At 45.9% G+C, this 17,354-nt stretch overlaps 1 protein-coding gene and 1 long non-coding RNA gene across 5 annotated transcripts; one reads left to right on the forward strand and one right to left on the reverse strand.

Moving 5' to 3' along the window:
* Positions 1-297: 297 nt before the first annotated feature.
* On the reverse strand, positions 298-16,955 carry sidt2 (SID1 transmembrane family member 2). Of its 4 annotated transcripts, XM_023961446.1 has the most exons (27): positions 16,168-16,955; positions 15,973-16,094; positions 14,521-14,685; positions 14,357-14,402; positions 11,037-11,138; positions 9,350-9,433; positions 9,089-9,254; positions 6,899-6,992; positions 6,282-6,340; positions 6,085-6,111; positions 5,163-5,201; positions 4,920-4,997; positions 4,770-4,832; positions 4,393-4,508; positions 4,013-4,086; positions 3,778-3,844; positions 3,613-3,686; positions 3,409-3,532; positions 3,226-3,343; positions 2,201-2,337; positions 2,023-2,131; positions 1,466-1,542; positions 1,338-1,384; positions 1,160-1,265; positions 984-1,094; positions 797-910; positions 298-717 (listed from the first exon to the last, which is right to left on the reverse strand). In XM_023961446.1, exons 1-27 carry the CDS (start codon positions 16,465-16,467, stop codon positions 655-657), a joined length of 2,682 nt encoding a protein of 893 aa, XP_023817214.1. In that variant the 5' UTR covers positions 16,468-16,955; the 3' UTR covers positions 298-654. The 4 variants fall into 4 exon arrangements, with proteins under 4 accessions (XP_023817214.1, XP_023817215.1, XP_023817216.1 ...); XM_023961447.1 differs by lacking the exon at positions 6,085-6,111 and having other exon boundaries at positions 16,168-16,954; XM_023961448.1 differs by lacking the exon at positions 4,770-4,832 and having other exon boundaries at positions 16,168-16,954.
* On the forward strand, positions 6,974-8,927 carry LOC110016274. The gene is made up of 2 exons (XR_002291599.2): positions 6,974-7,172; positions 8,475-8,927. It is a non-coding gene; the product is annotated as an uncharacterized LOC110016274 (long non-coding RNA).
* Positions 16,956-17,354: the final 399 nt, after the last annotated feature.

The following is a 17,354-nucleotide window of genomic DNA, read 5'->3' on the forward strand; positions in this document are numbered from 1 at the left end:
TCATCCGCAGACCGTTTGGGACGTAGAAACATGGCTCCTCAGAAAAGCAGACTTTATTCAGTAACCGCTCATTACAACATCTGACAGTACGCTCATTTGAATGCAGAAAAGTGCAAGAACAGTACGTTCTTTGTGGTACACGAGGGCAGTCAAGAAGTACAATCATCAATGTTCTCCAATCAGGAGGAAAAAACCAGCACAGTATGACGAACATGACTTCAAAACTGAAGGCCACAGGACAAACTGGACAGGATTCATGCACACCCCCCCCCCCCACACACACACCCCCCCCCCCCACACACACACACCCCCCCCCACACACACACACACACAGGAAGTACAAAATGCTCCTCCGTTAGGGAAACATGGACGGGTTAAACTGGATCTTTGTCCCCAGCAGCAGGTCAGCATCCATTACAGCAGTATGGTCCAGGACACACTTCCACAGCCATCCGCTCACCGTTGGCACAAAAAGTGTCCAAAGAAGGCAGTCCGGGGGGTCGGCCCCTCCCCTGGCTGCCTACGAGAGGCGGAGCTCTGTGTTCACCGTCAGGCCACTGGCTGTGCTTTGAAACACGGAGGAGATGCAGTCAAGAGACAACCGATAGGGCAAAAGTGGCTAAGGCAGAGAGGACGGCAGAGGACCAGACACGTCTAGAAGACGAAGATCTTGTCTCTCTGGACGCTGTCCAGGTCGTCGTCCATGGTCAGGAGGACCTGGAGGAGAACAGGAGAATCGATCATTCACGACACGCAAGCATGAAAGCTCGGTTCTGCTCCACATGGATGCTCGTACCAGGAAGGATCCAAACATGGCGATGGACGACAGGAAGTGCCAAATGTCGTGGTCGTCAAAAAACGACAGCAGGATGCAATTCCGGTTATGCTCACGGGACTCTGCCGGCGTTTTCTGTCAGGAGGAATGCGGATAATCAACACCAAGAACTCAGGACGCCGTCTGCGTGGATCTGCGTGACACTGACCTGCCAGGTGCTGAGACCCTGAAAGAAAAAGTACAGAGCGAAGCCCCACACCACCGCCGTGAAGAGGATGCACACCAGAGGCAGACACTTGATCCGCTCCCCACTGCGCAGCTGCAAATGCAAAATTCATCACACAATCTGCCTTTGTTGTTCTTCAACCTCACGGCGCCACAGACCTTCATGATGATGTAAAAGGCAAAGTAGAGCAGCAGGTTGCAGATGGCGATGGCCAGCAGGTAGGAAGCAAAGTCATTCGGTCTCTGGATGAGGCCGTACGCCGCCCTGCAGCCAAAAAACACACAACGTTTGGAAAAGGTGCTCCGCACGAGTCCATGCCAGCTGCTGTTCACTCACAGAGACCAGTTGACTATGTTTCCCATCACCAGCAGAACCATGCGGTCCTGAAAGACACGGGTCACACAGGCGGGATTTCAAAACGGCTGCTGGCAGCATCCCAAAGGAACCTGATGGTCTTTACTCACAATGTACATGGGACCGCTGCACTGTCTGATGCAATCCGTGTAGATGACGTACACGATCCTGCGCAGGATGCCCGAGTCTGATGCACACACGGAAAAACACACACACTTAAAAGCAGAAACGCCTTCACAAAAGGAGTTTTTGATTTGAAAATACACTAAACTAAAAACGTAAATTTTCTAGACACTAACCTTTTACAAAAACCTCTAAATGAAGATTCAATGAGAGCGTTAGCTCCCTCACTAAGCTGGAAAACTGTTCCAAAAGCTCCGCGGTTGTCCCAATCCCTCGTATGCCGCGCTCGCCATCTGGTTGGCGACTCTGAATCTACCATCCCAGAATCTACTCCCCAAGAAATAAAACTAGAGTGCTACGACGCTCACTGGGCTAGGCAAATACATCCCACAATGCAGTGCGTCTGAACGGTTTCATTGATTTTTTATAAATCATCCAAGTTATCATCAGAACAGCGTGGATATTTTTCTGTCCTTAATGAGACTTTTGGCCACACGTGTGGATTGTGAGGCATGCATGCGTTTGGTTCCTGCGGGGGTCTCACCCAGCCTCCATCGGCCCATGTAGTAGAGCTGCGTGCTGAGCAGGAGGGTCGCCAGTATGTGGATGACAGAGAAAACGATCCAGAAGACGGTGTTTCCTCTCCCAAAGACCTGGACAGGCAGAGAGCTGCGTTTGGCGTGTGCGTGAAGGTCTGTGTGTGGGTCTTTGCGTGTGCGTACCACTCCGATCACGGAGAAGAAGATGACGGCGGCCAGACAGGCGTAGGCGGTGTAAGCACTGGCGTTGATGTCCGGATGCCTCTTCTGATACAGCTTCAACATACAGAGTCCAGCGATCATGTACATGAAGGACGTGTCTGCAAGATGGAGGGGGAAACGTTCAGCACACGCAGGTCCAAACCCACATTTTGTTTCTAAGAGGTCCATTCATCAAATGAATGAACTCAAACAAAAACACATGAAAGGTCAATTATCAAGCTTTTATAACTTTAACTTCTACTTCTCTGTTTGAATACACGCACTCAACACTTAACCCAGTTCAAGAAGTTTCCCGAAAAAAGAATGAAGGCTATGCTGCACTCAATTCTGCTTCAGTCGCTAATGAAGGAAAACATTTCCTAAAAATAGGAGATCCAGAACATCCTGCACCACCGTGCAGAGCCAAAGCCTCTTTGTCAATAGAGAAGTCCTGCCTCTGAGGAGTTTTCAGGCCTTTAGTGGACCGGTCTTTGTTTTTCTGGTGAGTTCTGTCTGTCTGTTCTCATCTCTTTAGTGTCTGGAAGCTTTTTTCAACATGTTTTCTTCTTAAGGCTCACAGCTGCTTCTCTGCTGCTTCTTGGACGGAGTCTGAAGCTACATAAACACGGCTAATGTTCCTCTGAGGCGCTGAACGGCCTCCTTAGTCAACCTTCTGTTCATCTGTCAGGTTCAGCCTGCAGTTCTGTTCTGTTCAAATCCTCATGTTCTGCTGCTTCACCAGCTCAAACTGAAGCTACACGGAGGAATCTAGCAGAAGTTACAGGGTGGGGGGGCACGTGAGCTAGAGTTAGCTCCTCTTTTCTTGCTTCTATCTGCACTTTCACCAAAATGAAATCATCCAAAAAAGCAAATTCAAATGAATGAATGAATGAATGAATGAATGAATGAATGAATGAATGAATGAATGAATGAATCCACCAATCCTCAGCCCTGGTCTTCAGTCTATGTTCCTCGTGGCTCTTGGATTGCTGCCATTCTAAACTTACCAAACTGGAAGTTGGTGTAGTTGGGGCAAACATGGTAGCAGGCGCTGAGCAGGCCCTCCATCATCAGAGCAGTTCCCATAGCATAGTACAGTCCAAAGTGTTTGGGGATGCCGCACTCCTGAGAAGACGAAGCAGATTAAACCAAGAACTCGGATCCGCCGTCTGCTGCAGTTTGATGCTCACCAGCGCGTTGAGGTCGTTGCGATCTAGAGCCTGCTTGTGGACGATCTCCCTCTGCAGCACAATGAGGAGGAAGAGGAGTCCCAGCATCACGTAACCAAGGTTACTGAAGATGTTGTTGAAGGCGCTGTGCAGGACGGCAGAAGAGAAGTCAGAGTGAACTGCCTTAGCCGCAGCATGAACAGCCATGACAAGAGAGCAGCGCACCTTAAAGCCCCCAGCGGATGGGCACACAGGAAGTTATAGTAGCAGAGGTCCTGGTTTCCTGTGATGTTAACAGCCTGGAGAGCAAGAATCCACAGAGCTGACTGATACCACTGTTCCATCAGCAGGTGGGACACATTTTTAGCCTCATATCTGCAGAAAATGTACCGTCTGATAGGTGATGACCAGCTGGATGACCGGCAGAGCATAAAACACGGCAATAGTGGCGATGTTCCTACAGAGAACATGTAAATATTCATGAAACATACAAGGTTTGGTTTACGCTGCTGCATCCTACTGAGAGAATGTTTCCCTCCTCCTACACTGAAACAGCAGAGAAAACGGAGGAACTCCTAAAAACACAGCAATCATTTGGATGTGTGGCTTTGGAAGGCGGCCTCACCAGAAGTAGATCTGGTATTTCTTGCTGAGGACCCTCTTGTCTTTGCGGGACAGGTCAGCCACAGACAGGTACTTCTGGACAGAGAAAACATCATTCATGAGGCGTCACACCTGAACTCCCTCTTCATGAAAGACCCACCCCCACCATGATCTTGTGGCATTTTTCCAACGGTGGAGGACATACAGTAGATAAAAAACACAGGAGGGGGCGGGATTGCTCCATGTCAGCCTAAACCCTCGACTGAGAGGGGAATTTCTAATAAACTCCTGCTGCCCTGCAGAAACTATGTCCTAGGAAAAAGACCACTTTAACAAAGACTTCAAACTTAAAAAAGTCACTTATTGTGTTACGGCAAATGCATTTGGCTGAAGGAAACAGACCTTGGTGCGAACGATGTTCTTGTCCGAGTCGATGTCGTCTAAAGTGTCGTAGTCCTCCTCCTCCACGGAGCTCAGGGACTCCTGTCTGCTTCGTGCGATGCTGTCCAGAGATCTCTCTGAGGAGAGGAGAGGAGCAGAAGGAGCTTTCAGCTGGGAGACCCCCGCCACACCTAAAGGGGGCTGTAGACGGGATTTGACCAAGTTCACAGCAAATCGGACCAATCTCTGATCTCTAACGACTTTCTATTTGAGCTTGATTCATCGACTTCGATCATTTTAAATTTCGGAGCCTTCATGCTTTATTAGCGTGCGGATCAAGAGTGAGCTGATTGGTGGAGACTGAATCTGATTGGAGGAAGGGCGCGGCCGTGCGTCACCGATGCGGACGGCTATGTGGTGAAGGTGATTGAGGATTGGCCGACGTTTGAAGGGTTCCTGTCCTAGTGAACAAACAGAGAAGCAGTGAGGGACGGCCGGCGCTCGCGGAGAACCGCAGGCCGGGGAGACCGGGGGGTTCACCCGCATACCCATGTATCCGTAGTTGTTGTCGGTGGAGGCGACGCTGTCCGTGACCGGCTCTGAACCCAGCGTGCTCCCGGTGTCGGCTGCAAAACATTAAACCGGTCGGTTCAATAAAGTTCATGGTGTCTGTCTTAATGACTGACTTGTTAGGTTCTTCTGTTATCGGACACGGTTGTGTTTCACATTAAACCGGTCAGTTTGTTCTGTCTTCACTCAAAAAAACATGAAAGAATCGGCGCAAAACCCACCAAAGGAGCCATACTCATACGGCGAGGCTGGAGTCTTCCCTGAAGACAAAAACACATCCGTTAAACAAACCACATCTGCACAGCTGGTGTCTGAAAGCTTTTTTGTGTCTTCACGACACTAAAACACATCTGAGAGAATCAATGGCTCACAGAAACAGTGACAGAGGAAACACGGCGAGCCCTGCGGCCGCCAGACAAGCCGTGGCAGCTACCGCACACCAGGGGGCAGCATCGAGCCGAGGAGGCACAGCAGCAGCAGGCAGAGCTGTCTAAATGAATTCTGCTGAGCTGTTATGTTGTGCAGTAGAATTACACATCGTTGCGTTTAAAAGCCGCCACTGGCTGTGCATCAAAGGCAGCCGATGAGTCAGGGTCATCAAAAAAACAACCACAAAGCAGAGCAGGAAACGAAAAGCGTTCTCCTCCTAATGGTTCTTTAGAGTTTTTAAAGCCCCTCTCTGATGAAGATGGTGAGGACATATCTGAAGGAAATTAAGCTTCAATCACATTTCTGATAATGTCTTTTTTCAAATCGTTGTACATCAGGAGCAGATGAAAAAACCACGTTTGAAACAGATTCAACAGATTCAATATGTTGCGTAGGAAATACACCTGGCGGGCTGCAAGCAATGGGGAGAAATGGGGGGGTTTGCTCCATGACAACAGTCCCGCCCACATCTCAGACGTGGATATCTAAGGAACTCCTGCCGCTCTGCAGAAACTATGTCCTTATTTTATTGGGGTCAAAAACGGCATCATCGTTACACTTCAGAGACCTCTGAGTACTCTTCAAACGATGATCAGAGTGGGACTTTAAAGCCTCTAAAAACAGGGAATTATGGGTAATCTAAGTCTAAGCAGGCAACCAAAGGGGTGAAGGACGGCCTAAAAATGCACGAGAGAAGAAAAAGTGTTGCTGTACCGTCTCCGCTCTTTCCAAGAAGAGAGGCTGAACCATGCATCAGCATGGGGGGGGGGGGGGACATCAACACATAAATCTACATTACAGAGATCAACAGGAACATGTGCAGATGTCATCTCCGCAGCCTGCAGGTTCTCTCTCTGGAACATGTTCATCATCATCACCACCATCATCATCATCATGGGTTGCTGGGTTACCTTTCTCTGCAGGCGACAGATCCGCAGGAATCTGCAACAGTTCCCTCCTCCGGTTCATTCTGCACCAAACAGAGGGATGAGCATGAACTCCAGCAGATGAAGCTAATTCATATTCTATTCATTTGGATTTATAAAGCCCAATATTTACCACAATAGTCGTCTCAGTGGGCTTCATTACCATTCCAGCCTCTACTTGTGCATTTGGACATGTGGTCTCAGGTAAAATAAAACCGAAGCTGTATTTTTTTTTTACAAACAGGATATTTGGGCCCCCAAACTTTTGTTAAACCTTCGTTTAAACATTAAAACACCTTTTTAGCCCCATAGGAGACAAAACCAAAAACATGCAGCGATGAAGCATTGTCTGCTGGAGGGATAACCCCCCCCCCCCCGTTATGTGAGGTTAAAGTGGATTTTGCTTTCTCGGCTCAAACGCCAACTTGCAGATCTGTCACCTCCAAGTGCTTCACAACACAATCCCCACAGGCTTGGCCTTCATCTGCACTCGCAGGGTTTCAGTTACATGGAGTGACTCGCCATCTCGCACAGATAAGAAGGAGGTGATAATGAATGTGTCCACAGCCCACAGAACGAAGGAGAAGGCGTTTGACACTTACCGCTTGTTTTCCACACAGGCCACCAGCAGGGTCAGCAGGTAGAGGGAGAGGAAGATGCCCAGGCAGAACAGCACGCCCATCACATAGGTGTCAGCTGTGGAGAAACGTGCACGCATGAGCGCAGTGATCCAGCGTCTGATAGCTGGAAGCCTTCAGACTCCTGCAATCATCACATGTCAGGAAGGAGGAGGAGCTCAGGGCTCTAAACAGGACAGTCGGCTCTCCTGGTCCGTGCTTTCTGCCACTCCCACTGTGACCGCCACGCCCATTTGCTGTGAGTATTTCCAGGTGTTTTATTTACAAAGACTGATAAAATAATGAGGAATGACTCTGATAAATGCAGTGTGTTACTCAGATTCCTCAAAACCATATAAATACCATAACCGGATCACAGATGATCCTTTTGGGCTTTTTACCCCACCAGCATCATAGTCTGATGGAGGGGCAAATGGGGTAATGGTCAGAACGCATTTTCCCATCAGTCTGGTCTTTTATACATCACTGGGTCACATACCAATAAACACGTGACCTTGGAAGGTCTGCCTAGTTTCCGTACTTCTACTTAAAGATCCGCTGGGATGAACAAAAATGGTGTTTATAAGAAGTTCTAGTAGATTTTTTCTGACATTTGGCCTTGCAGTTTGAAGAAGATCGTATTTGTGACGTAGAAAATGCGCTGGGCGGACCACACGCTCCCCGCTAGCGGGACAGCATGTAAACAGACAGCTCTCAGCAACAGAGAGGGGAAGAGGGCCAAGGAAACTCTGTGCCAACTGCCCCGCCAACAAGCCATAGGGTATTTCTGATGAACTCCTGCTGCTCTGCAGAAACTGTGTCCTAGAAAACCACAGGTTTTGCTTTAGGCTCAAACAGCAGCATCATATTCTAAAGACCACAATCAGGAAATGGATCAGAAGATGATGGGAGGGGGACAGTTTGATGGAGGCGACAATCCCAGCGTTTTTCCTTTAGATATCCTGTAGATCCTGAAGAAATCAGGAGAGCTACAGTCAGGTTTTGTGTTTGGGACGTCTACTGTTGTACAGCAGCGAGGAGTAACTTTACAGAAATATGACCAACAAAACCAGAAAAACTCTGAGGGCAAACAGAACAACGGAACAAAACCTCAGGAGCACAAAGACGGTTAAAAAAAGGCACCGTGCCCAAAACGGTTATTTCATATTTACAACCATCCATAAATGATAAAAGGTTGTGGTTTTTTCTTCCTGGGATGGAAGTGAACTGGTTTAGCTGTCTTTACACAACACCTACACAACTGTCAACATCCTGTGTTGTCTTTAACTGTCAGGTTTTAAACTGAAACTCTCTTAAAATGCTGAGTTGACCCTTATTTGACAGAAGCTGAAGTTCATCTCTTCAGGCCACAAACACATTTTTAAAGAAAGATTCAGTCACCTTCAGAGCAAATCTGAAGGGTTTTTCCTAACATAATCTTAAGACTGTTAGTGTTGAGATTAGTTTGGTTTTGCCTTTTATTGGGTAAAGTTAGTATTTTTCTAAATAATGACCCATACCCAGCCGCTCCTTTGTTTGATCACGGTGATGTCCTTCACAGATCAGCTAAAGAACATTTGCTGGAAAAACAGAACCTGCTTTCCCATTTGAGCTGAACAAATGCTCCCTGCAACCCCCCCACTGCAGCCTCTGCTCTGCACTGAACTGAACTACACTGGATGTGACATTCAGCGGTTCATGATGGATTCATCCATCCATCCATCCATCCATCCATCCAACCAAACTCCTCGTTGGATTCTTTATCCTTTCAGTCTGCAGCACCCAGAGACTGGAGTCATTCACAAAACAATTATTTCCAAAAAGAATCTTAATGATCATTTTAAAGAAAATGTTGCTTTTAAGATTCTAATGATTTAATGAGTTTAATTATTTTGATAATTGCTGTTTTATCCTGGTTCTTTCTGTCTCCTGTAGCTCCTTTTGCCAGGCCACAGTTGAAAATACCTGTTTTTCTTAATCTGAATAAATAAAGGTGAAATAAAAATGATGCATAATAAAGATGCAGAGCAGATTTGTAGAAACATAAAGGTGTTCAGTAGTCAGCTCTGCTGTGTCAAACTGATTGGCTCTCATGTTTAGATCCATTTCTTTCCCACCAAAGTTTGAGGTTTAAGGTTTAGCGTCTGCTGAAACGTTTACAGAAAAGCGACTCACAGCTGATGGCTCTGGAGACCAACACATCCAGCACTTTGCTGCGATTCCCAGCATCGATCAGCTCATCGGGTCGTAGAGGGTACAGCCGCAACGGACCGCCGCACGCCTCATCCTCCGTCTTCACCACCACCACCACATAGAAGCTGTTGCTGGGAAAATCTTTTCTCTGGATTACAGCGTGAAACAAAAGCAGAAGGTTTGTTTCACACAACTTCTAATTCCTTTTAGAAAACATCTGCTTTGGCCTGGTGTGAAGAGTACCTGCACGGTGATGGCACCTTTTTTAGTCATGGTCTGGTACATTCCAATGAAGGCCACGTTGTTGTCCAGATCATAGACAGGACACTACGCAGACAAGAAAGACAAAGATGACAACTCCAGAGCTGAAAGAGGTTATCCCTGTCAATCAGGCTGAGGTTAGCTACAAAACAAATACAGTACCCCCCCCCCCATATTCACGAGGGTCAGGGACCAGAGACACCCGCAAATAGGCCAAATCCACCAATATGAAGAATAACCCCACCAACCCACCCACCCCAGCGCCTGAAGAATGTCCGTCACCGATCATTCCTCATCAAAACCCTTCTGAAACATTTCTGATGCTTTGTAAAACATTTACATAGAATTGTTTTTATTCAGATCAATAGGCTGTAGCATACTTTATAACACACAATAGGAGCGTCGCTGTGCCTTAAAACCAGGGGTCCGTGATTCCTCCTTCAGTTAAGTGTCAGAGGTCCTGAAGTACCATTTGAGCGTCACTTCTTCCAGAACAGCCTGATTCATTCAGTCATCCATCCATCCATCCATCCATCCATCCATCCATCCATCCATCCATCCAATCATCCATCCATTCAATCATTCATTGATTCATTCATGATCATTCTTCTTTGTGATCGTCTTCCTCAGCGTATCAGGATCATTTAAGGCAGCTTCTGAGTCAGCTGATGTCATTTCTCCGTTCAGGGGCACAAACTTGGGTCCCAGCGATTCAGGAACCACTGGAACCGGCTGTTCAGTGGAACTGAATTCATGAAAGTCTCATACAAGCGTCATGCGTTCGTTGTCTGAAGTTTTGTGATGATCTGGAGGAGTCAAAAATCAGCGACTACGTGAAACTGCGATTAATGAAACGCAAATCCACGGGGGAACAGTGTTCAACACACAAAAAAGACATGTTCATTGAAAAACGCGTGGACCTGTAGATGCAATATTTGCTGAAAAATGTAATTTTTAGTCACTTGGAATTAATTTAAAAATCCAAGCTAGATGCTAATAAATATCCAACACACCAAAAATATTAAGAAAAGCCAATTAATATGGAAACAGATAATACACGTGTTAAAGGCTAAATTAGCTTTAAAAAAGTTAAAGAATTACAGACAAAAAAAGAATGAAATAATGCTAAAAAGGTAAGACTGATTCAAAGTTAAAACCATTGAAAAAACCACCATTGATATTTATGAGCCAAAAGCTTTCATCAAACCAAGATCACATTTATGAAAAAGAGGAGAGTCAGCTGTCAGTACCAAGAAACAAATGTTGGGGAACAAAGCCAACATTTAAGTGATTTCCAATTCTCTGAATCATTTAAAGAAGGTAAAGAGGACATAACATGAGCATGAACAAAAACAGGATCTGCTGTTCTATGAAAACAACATGAGCAGATTGTGGAAAGGTCAGTAGAAAACTTGACATAAGTCACACGATCGGCAGACCTGCAGTCAGCCGTCCATGAATGTTCACAGCTGTTCCAGACCCCCCCTCATGTATTCATAGCAGACCCGTATCAAGAGAAATAAATACTCAGAAAGGGTTTGCACTACTTAGTCCAGGGGTTTCATTTCACAAAACAAACGACTGTAAATGGAACTGGACTGAGCGACTGAATGCTTGAGGTTCTTTCCTACATCCTCTATGCAGCCCTCCACCTCGGTCTTTGCCGTACCTGAATATCCTGAATGGACATAACGGAGCAGGGGAAGTTCATGTCGGAGTCGACTTTGACGATGACGGTGTCCACTCCGTCTGGGAAGACATACTTAAAGTACTGGAAGAGAGAACAAAGGGAGACCAGAGTTTCCTGAAAACATCTTTAGGAGGTTGGTTTGAACAAAAAAATGCTAGATCCAGTTTGTCAAGACGCCGAATTTGAAGCATCTAAATTGATATCTGTGTTGACATCATGAACATCCTGAAAACATGTCATTTCCATTTGGATGGACAACACAAAGTTTGACATATTCCTCTCTAATACTACGTTCCCACCCGCCTCTGCAACATAAAACAAACTAACTCTACACTCTGACATCTAATTAATCTGTTAAGCTCTCTGGTTCTGTTTTCCATGTTGGATTGTCTTGTTTTCTGAGAGAACATATCCAGCAGTGAAACTAACAGACTGCTGAAAAACAGAACCCAGCAGTGAGAAACCATGTAAGGTTTACTCAGCAGGTTATTGTGAAAATCCTGTTCTGCTTCTGTTCTTACTGTACACACAGTGTCAGATGAAAAAGGCTGTGACACAACCTCATGACATCTTAGGCAAACACTAAACAAAGGCAGCCAAGCAGGAACTAAGTGCACACTTCCTGCTACTGTGAGGGTTCAGAAGGTGAGAAGCAGCCAGGCTCTACAAAATTAAATAAAAAAACCTTAACACAAAGTTTAACCACCTGTAAAACATCAAAACATTTTCTTACTTGACTGAAATGTGACGAGAAAGGGAGCTTCCAGCCATCAGGCTCCTGTTTGTGTGTCGTCGATAAAAATAGTGTTTTTGCTGTTGTTAACATGTTTGGTGGCATTCAGGATAAACAAAATGAGCCAAAACTTGCATTCTGATTGATGTGAATCAGGAGCAGATGAAAAAATGCAGTTTGAAAAAGATTCTATTTGTTGCTTAGAAATTACTCTGGGCGGGGCTTAAAGCTTCCCGCTCCACTCCATTCTGATCATCTGTCAGACAAACACATCCATGAACGTCTCTGTTTTCCTGGTCTGAGCTGGAATCTGGATCAGAACTGGATGGATGGACGGCTCCAATATTGCTCGCCATTTCTGGGGTGCAAAGGGGCTGTAGGCTAGTGGGGAGCATGAAAACAGCTCTCAGTTCTGGGTGACGGGGGTTGTCCCAGGCCCACAGCCTGCCCACCACTCAGAAGCTCATTAGTTTGAACGATGAGTCAAAAAACGGTCCATAAACTCAGAACCCAACGGGTCATTGCAGAACCAACACTGATTGGTTCTGCTGAAGTGTCTTCCTCTTCTTTGAGAGGAAGCCTTTCTCCAGTCAACCTTTACTGTGATCAAAAGGAAAGAAATCTTCCATTTAATCTGCTGCTCATGTCAAAAGGACTTCAGACATTCCTGCTTTTTTGAAATGGTCTGGACTGAATTTAAACAAAGGAATCTTGATTTCTTCACAACTGGATAGTAAAAATCACAATTTAGCTTAGTTTAGCATTTGTCAGTGTTTTTTTCCCTCAAGACAAACCCGTATTGTGATTTGGTTCTATAGCTATTAATGCAAACGGATTAGTCTAAAGTTTTCACCAGGGTGAAAGCAAATAGTGAAAAACTTTTAAAAGGGAAAAAAATAAAAAAGATTTTTTAACAGTCTAAATAATTATAGAATACTTTAGGAAAATCATAGAATTACATCAGACCCAACAATTCTCTCCACACCTGTTAAATGTAGAGCTCAAACAATATATTTGGAAAATGTAGCTAGTCGTCCTTTAACAACAAACTACTCCAACAACGATCTTTGTGACGGTGACCTAAAGTAAATATGAGTCTGATAAACTGCATTCTGGCTGAGAAAAGTGCTGCTGGTTTCCAGCCACAGGATGTGGGACGATGCAGCCACTGCATCAACTCTGCTGTCAGTGTCAGGAAGCTTAGAGGACAGAACCCCCAACAGAACACCAGCGCTGCAACACAAATAGCAGTTTAGATCCTCCCACAGAAATTCAGGGTCACCAAAAACATCAATAAAAAAGTCAAATGACAAGATTTAAAGTCACAACTTTACGAGGTTGAAGTCAAAGTGAGCAGCGAGTGACGGGTGAGCTGAATGTTTATTGGTAAATTATTTGGATGCTCCTGTTTGATTTGGGTCTGTTAATGTTTTCTTCATTGATGGGGGGCTTGCAGGATCTCTGCAGCCGTTGAAGACATCGGTTTCCTTTCTTCCTCCACCAGAGACCAGATCCTTACGTCTGTGAGACGCTTCTGTCTGCGGCGGAGCCCTTTTTGGCATTTTCAAGGTTCATATGCCGGTTTAACAGATTATTCTCATCGTTGTTGCTTTGTGTTGAAACAGGACATTTCGCCTGGAGGAGGGGGCGTATGGAACACTTTTCCTTCCGCTTTGGTGTTTCTTCTGTGCGAGACAGGTTCATGACGTCAGGATGGACTTCTGGGTTTGTGAGTAAAAAAGGAGGATAAAGCAGCGCTCGTCTTCCCCCAAACGCGTCTCTGAGCTCCTTATTTCACATTTTAAACTCCGTTTGACCGACACCTAATGATCAGACTTTTAATTCACCAAAAGGTTCAGAATTCCTTTGGTTTTAAAACCTACCTGGAAATAAAGCTTCACCAAACGCTCCACATCCGTCATCTTTAAGCTAGGCTCCGATAAACAGACAACTTTTATGTTTTTTATTGTAATTCAAGAAAAACAATTCTTTGTAAACTGGCGCTAAAACTCCAGAGACCCGGAAAACAAAGCCGTTCATGGATCTAGACGTCTACTGATGATTGAATCAGAACAGAGTGGAGCAGGAAACTTGTGGCCCCTCCAGCACTTTTTCTACATCTCAGATAAAGCATTTTTCAGTCTGCTGCTAATCCGCTATGATTTGAATAATGAAATAGTCAGAAAGACAATTTTAAGCTTAAACGTCTTTATCTATATCCTCCATTGTCAGACAAATGACACAAAAAGATGCTAAAAACAGCAGAACCTCCATTTTCATTGGAGTGGGTCTTCAAAGCTTTAAAAGAGCAAACGCTATAAACCTCCAAGAAGAACCTGACACCCCCACAAAACACAGGGGGCCAACATTTTGGATGCAAAGATTGATTTTATTGAAGAAGAAAAAAAGGGTTTGCTCCTAAAATGTGTTGTGAATGAAAACCAATAAACAGTGACAAACGGATCTGGACTCATTTTACGGTTAAATAAAGAAATCCAGACTTGTCAGGAAGTGTTTGCCTTTTCTTTGACAGTGGACACATTTCAAACCAGGTGGGAATGTTTACCTGAGGTTGTGATGGTGATGCACTGAAGGTGAACCTCTTGTCTGTTCTGTAACGAGGAGGAAAGGTGGTGTCAAAGTGTAGCAGGAGTTCTGCTGACTCCAACAGACGTTCCCCGCATCACGCTGGCCATAAAAGCAGCAGTCTGCCGCTGCTTGGTCACTCACTGCAGGGTGAAGCTCTCCACACGGCTGACTCGCAGCTGGTAGTTTGTACCCTGGCTGGACAAGGTGGACACGTCCACAAAGAAGTACTGGGTTTCTGAAGCAGCTCGGGTCGGAGGCTGGCACAGTGTTCGGCCCACATGTTTGTACGGGTACTGCCTCTGATATCTGGACAAACACACAGCAAAACGTCCCACTGTTCTAGTACTTTTGTGGAAACAGTATTTTAAGGTTTCAGTGGAAGATGGGAAGTTTTGAGGCAGCACTATTCCAGTAAGACTGTTTGCTTTAATCCAGAAGATTTCAGAAGAGGAAACGAAAGCCCAAAGTTCATCAGTGATCCGGCTCACAAAGTGCCTGTTATTGCGCAACCGCAGCCACGAGTACATGAAACAGAGATCAGACTACTGAGAACCTGCTGAAAAGTCCAAATAATAAGTAAAGTCATGTTTCACTTCACCTCATCACAAAAACGTAGAATTGTTTAACCACTAAGCACTCAGGAGGATTTCAGGACAGAGAAATTGAAAATGCTGATTAAAAAGGCAGAGGTTGGTCATCACCTTCCATGCAGGTTTATGACAGACACAAGCAGCGTTTACACAACATCTACTGCAGTAGATGTTAGGTAAGGGCTGGCTGTGGTGCTGAGGTACAGCGGCCAACCTCTGATTGGAGGGTTGAAGGGTCTGTTCCCATTTTGCCTGCCATAGTGTCAAAGTGTCCTTGAGCAAAGCCCTGAACACACTGAGCATGTGGAATAACGGCAGAATATGACCAAAACTAACTAGTTACTGTAAAAGCACTTAATGAAGGTGGAAAATCACAACAAAAGTCATTAGAATCACGCCATTTTGGGGGGGAAATAAATAATACAAACTTGCCATTTTGGACATAGTTTTTATAAAATTGTTAATCAAAATTCCTCTTCTCAATATCTACTTTAAAAATACAATAGCGTTTTATCAAGATGAATTTATTCTCTTCTTTGAACCATAAGAAGTCTTTAATAAATTATTTTATATTTTAAGAATTTATCATATTGATTATTGGAAGTTATATTTCTGCTCAAGTGAAATTGTTGTGTGAAATATTTGTTGATAGCCTAACTTCTTCCTCTTTCGGCTTCTCCCATCAGGGGTCGCCACAGCGAACAAGTCGCATGGTAAACTTGGCAATGTTTTACGCCGGATGCCCTTCCTGATGCAACCTTCTCAAACCAGGCTTGGAACCGGCACAGGGGTAGAGAAGGGAACAGGGAGCAGCCCAGAGTTGAACCCTAGTTTCACGGACGGAAGGCGCCGCAAACCAGCACGAGCTAAACCGACTTCATTTGTTGATAGCCTAACAATAGATTTTTTTTAAAGGAAAATGTCTGGATATTCAACCCGGTGGGGTTGAACTGAGGTCAGGGTCTGTGTGAGGATGAGATGTGCTTAAAGAGGCCAAACTCACAGTCCTCGGAGGTTGAGAGGGACCTGGAAGGACATGACAGCCTGCTTCTGCCGCACCACAAACAGAATGGGACTCTCCAGGCTCTGCTGCAGCACGTCCACGGTCACGCGCACCCCCTCCGTCTGTCAAACGAGGAGAGACGGTGACACCGCGCGGGGCGACGCGTGGACCCCCGCCCCGAAGCCCCGCACTCACCTTGTTTCTCGAGATGGTGTGGTTGAAGGCGTAGATGGTCTGGTTGTCGTGGGTCACCGTGCCATTGTAGGTCACATCGAACTCGGCGTCTTTTTGGATCACGTACTTCTTGGCTTCATCCACCTGACCCGCGGCGCAGACGAACTGGGTCGCGCAGAAGCAGAGCAGCGCGGCCAGTCCCGGGTTTACGGTCCTCCGACTGCTTTTGTGGCGAGACTTCCAGCAACTCCTGAGCACCATTTTGTCTGCCGCCGTCTGTTTCCACCGAGAACCGATACCTGACGTTAATCTAGCCAGCATGGCGATCCCAATAAAGGACTCCACCCCATGAAGCAACAGTTAGCCGGACAGTCAGGTGGTTAAATCAAACGAGCCTCGACACTAACTAAACAGCAGCTGGACGCTGATTGACGAGAGCTGAGGCAGCGCAGTGTTTACATTCTTATTCGTTCTAACCGCACACCTACCGCCTTCAACTCTCGGAGGAAACAGGGAAAAACACCACTAAACTCCCTGATGTGAAAGTGAGGAAACCTACCTCCTAGCTTGTTGTTCTAGCGATGTCAACATTAGCATACAGGTCAGCGCGTACCTCGCGCGCACGTGCTAACTGGCCCACCGTCACAAACGCAGTCAAAATGACAAAAAGAAACGTCAAAGGTGAAGATAGCACTCAACTACGGAAGTGTTTCTTTCCCCCAAAGACGTGTACTGATTGAAAATCCGTGGTGTTAGCGCCCCCTCCTCCACATCCAGACAGTAAACAAAACGTCCGGACAGCGTCATGACGTCATCTCCGCACGCATGACTGCTGCAGGGGGGGGGGGGGGGTTCTAAACAGGGGGGTATTCCAGAAAGCAGGTTATGCTAGTGCAGGGGTCGGGAACCTATGGCTCACGAGCCATATATGGCTCTTTTGATGGTCACATGTGGCTCGCAGACAAATCTTTACTTATACTTTTTTTTTCATTAGACCAGTCCTTCTCGGGTGCGATGCGATGCCAGAGGCGCGCAGTAGTAGCGGTGCTTAGAGAGAGAAATCTGCGCCAGCATTATCAGTTTACTATTATCTATTATTTCACAGAGTTTGTACCAGCTGGAAACCTGTGAATTGACGTGCCTAAAACTGCGCGCTCCCGTCTCTGAGAAAGAGCGCGCAGATGCGGAGACGGGGATGTGTGAGGGAG

Source organism: Oryzias latipes, chromosome 13, assembly GCF_002234675.1.
Source record: "Oryzias latipes chromosome 13, ASM223467v1".
NCBI lineage: Eukaryota > Metazoa > Chordata > Actinopteri > Beloniformes > Adrianichthyidae > Oryzias > Oryzias latipes.

Excerpts from the sequence above, each read along its gene's own strand:
- sidt2 (XM_023961446.1), bottom strand. The coding sequence starts at position 16,467 with ATGCTGGCTAGATTAACGTCAGGTATCGGTTCTCGGTGGAAACAGACG. Across the intron at positions 4,087-4,392 it reads AGAACATCGTTCGCACCAAG|AAGTACCTGTCTGTGGCTGA; the intron begins GTCTGTTTCCTT and ends TTCTCTGTCCAG. Across the intron at positions 3,344-3,408 it reads GCAACGACCTCAACGCGCTG|GAGTGCGGCATCCCCAAACA; the intron begins GTGAGCATCAAA and ends TCGTCTTCTCAG.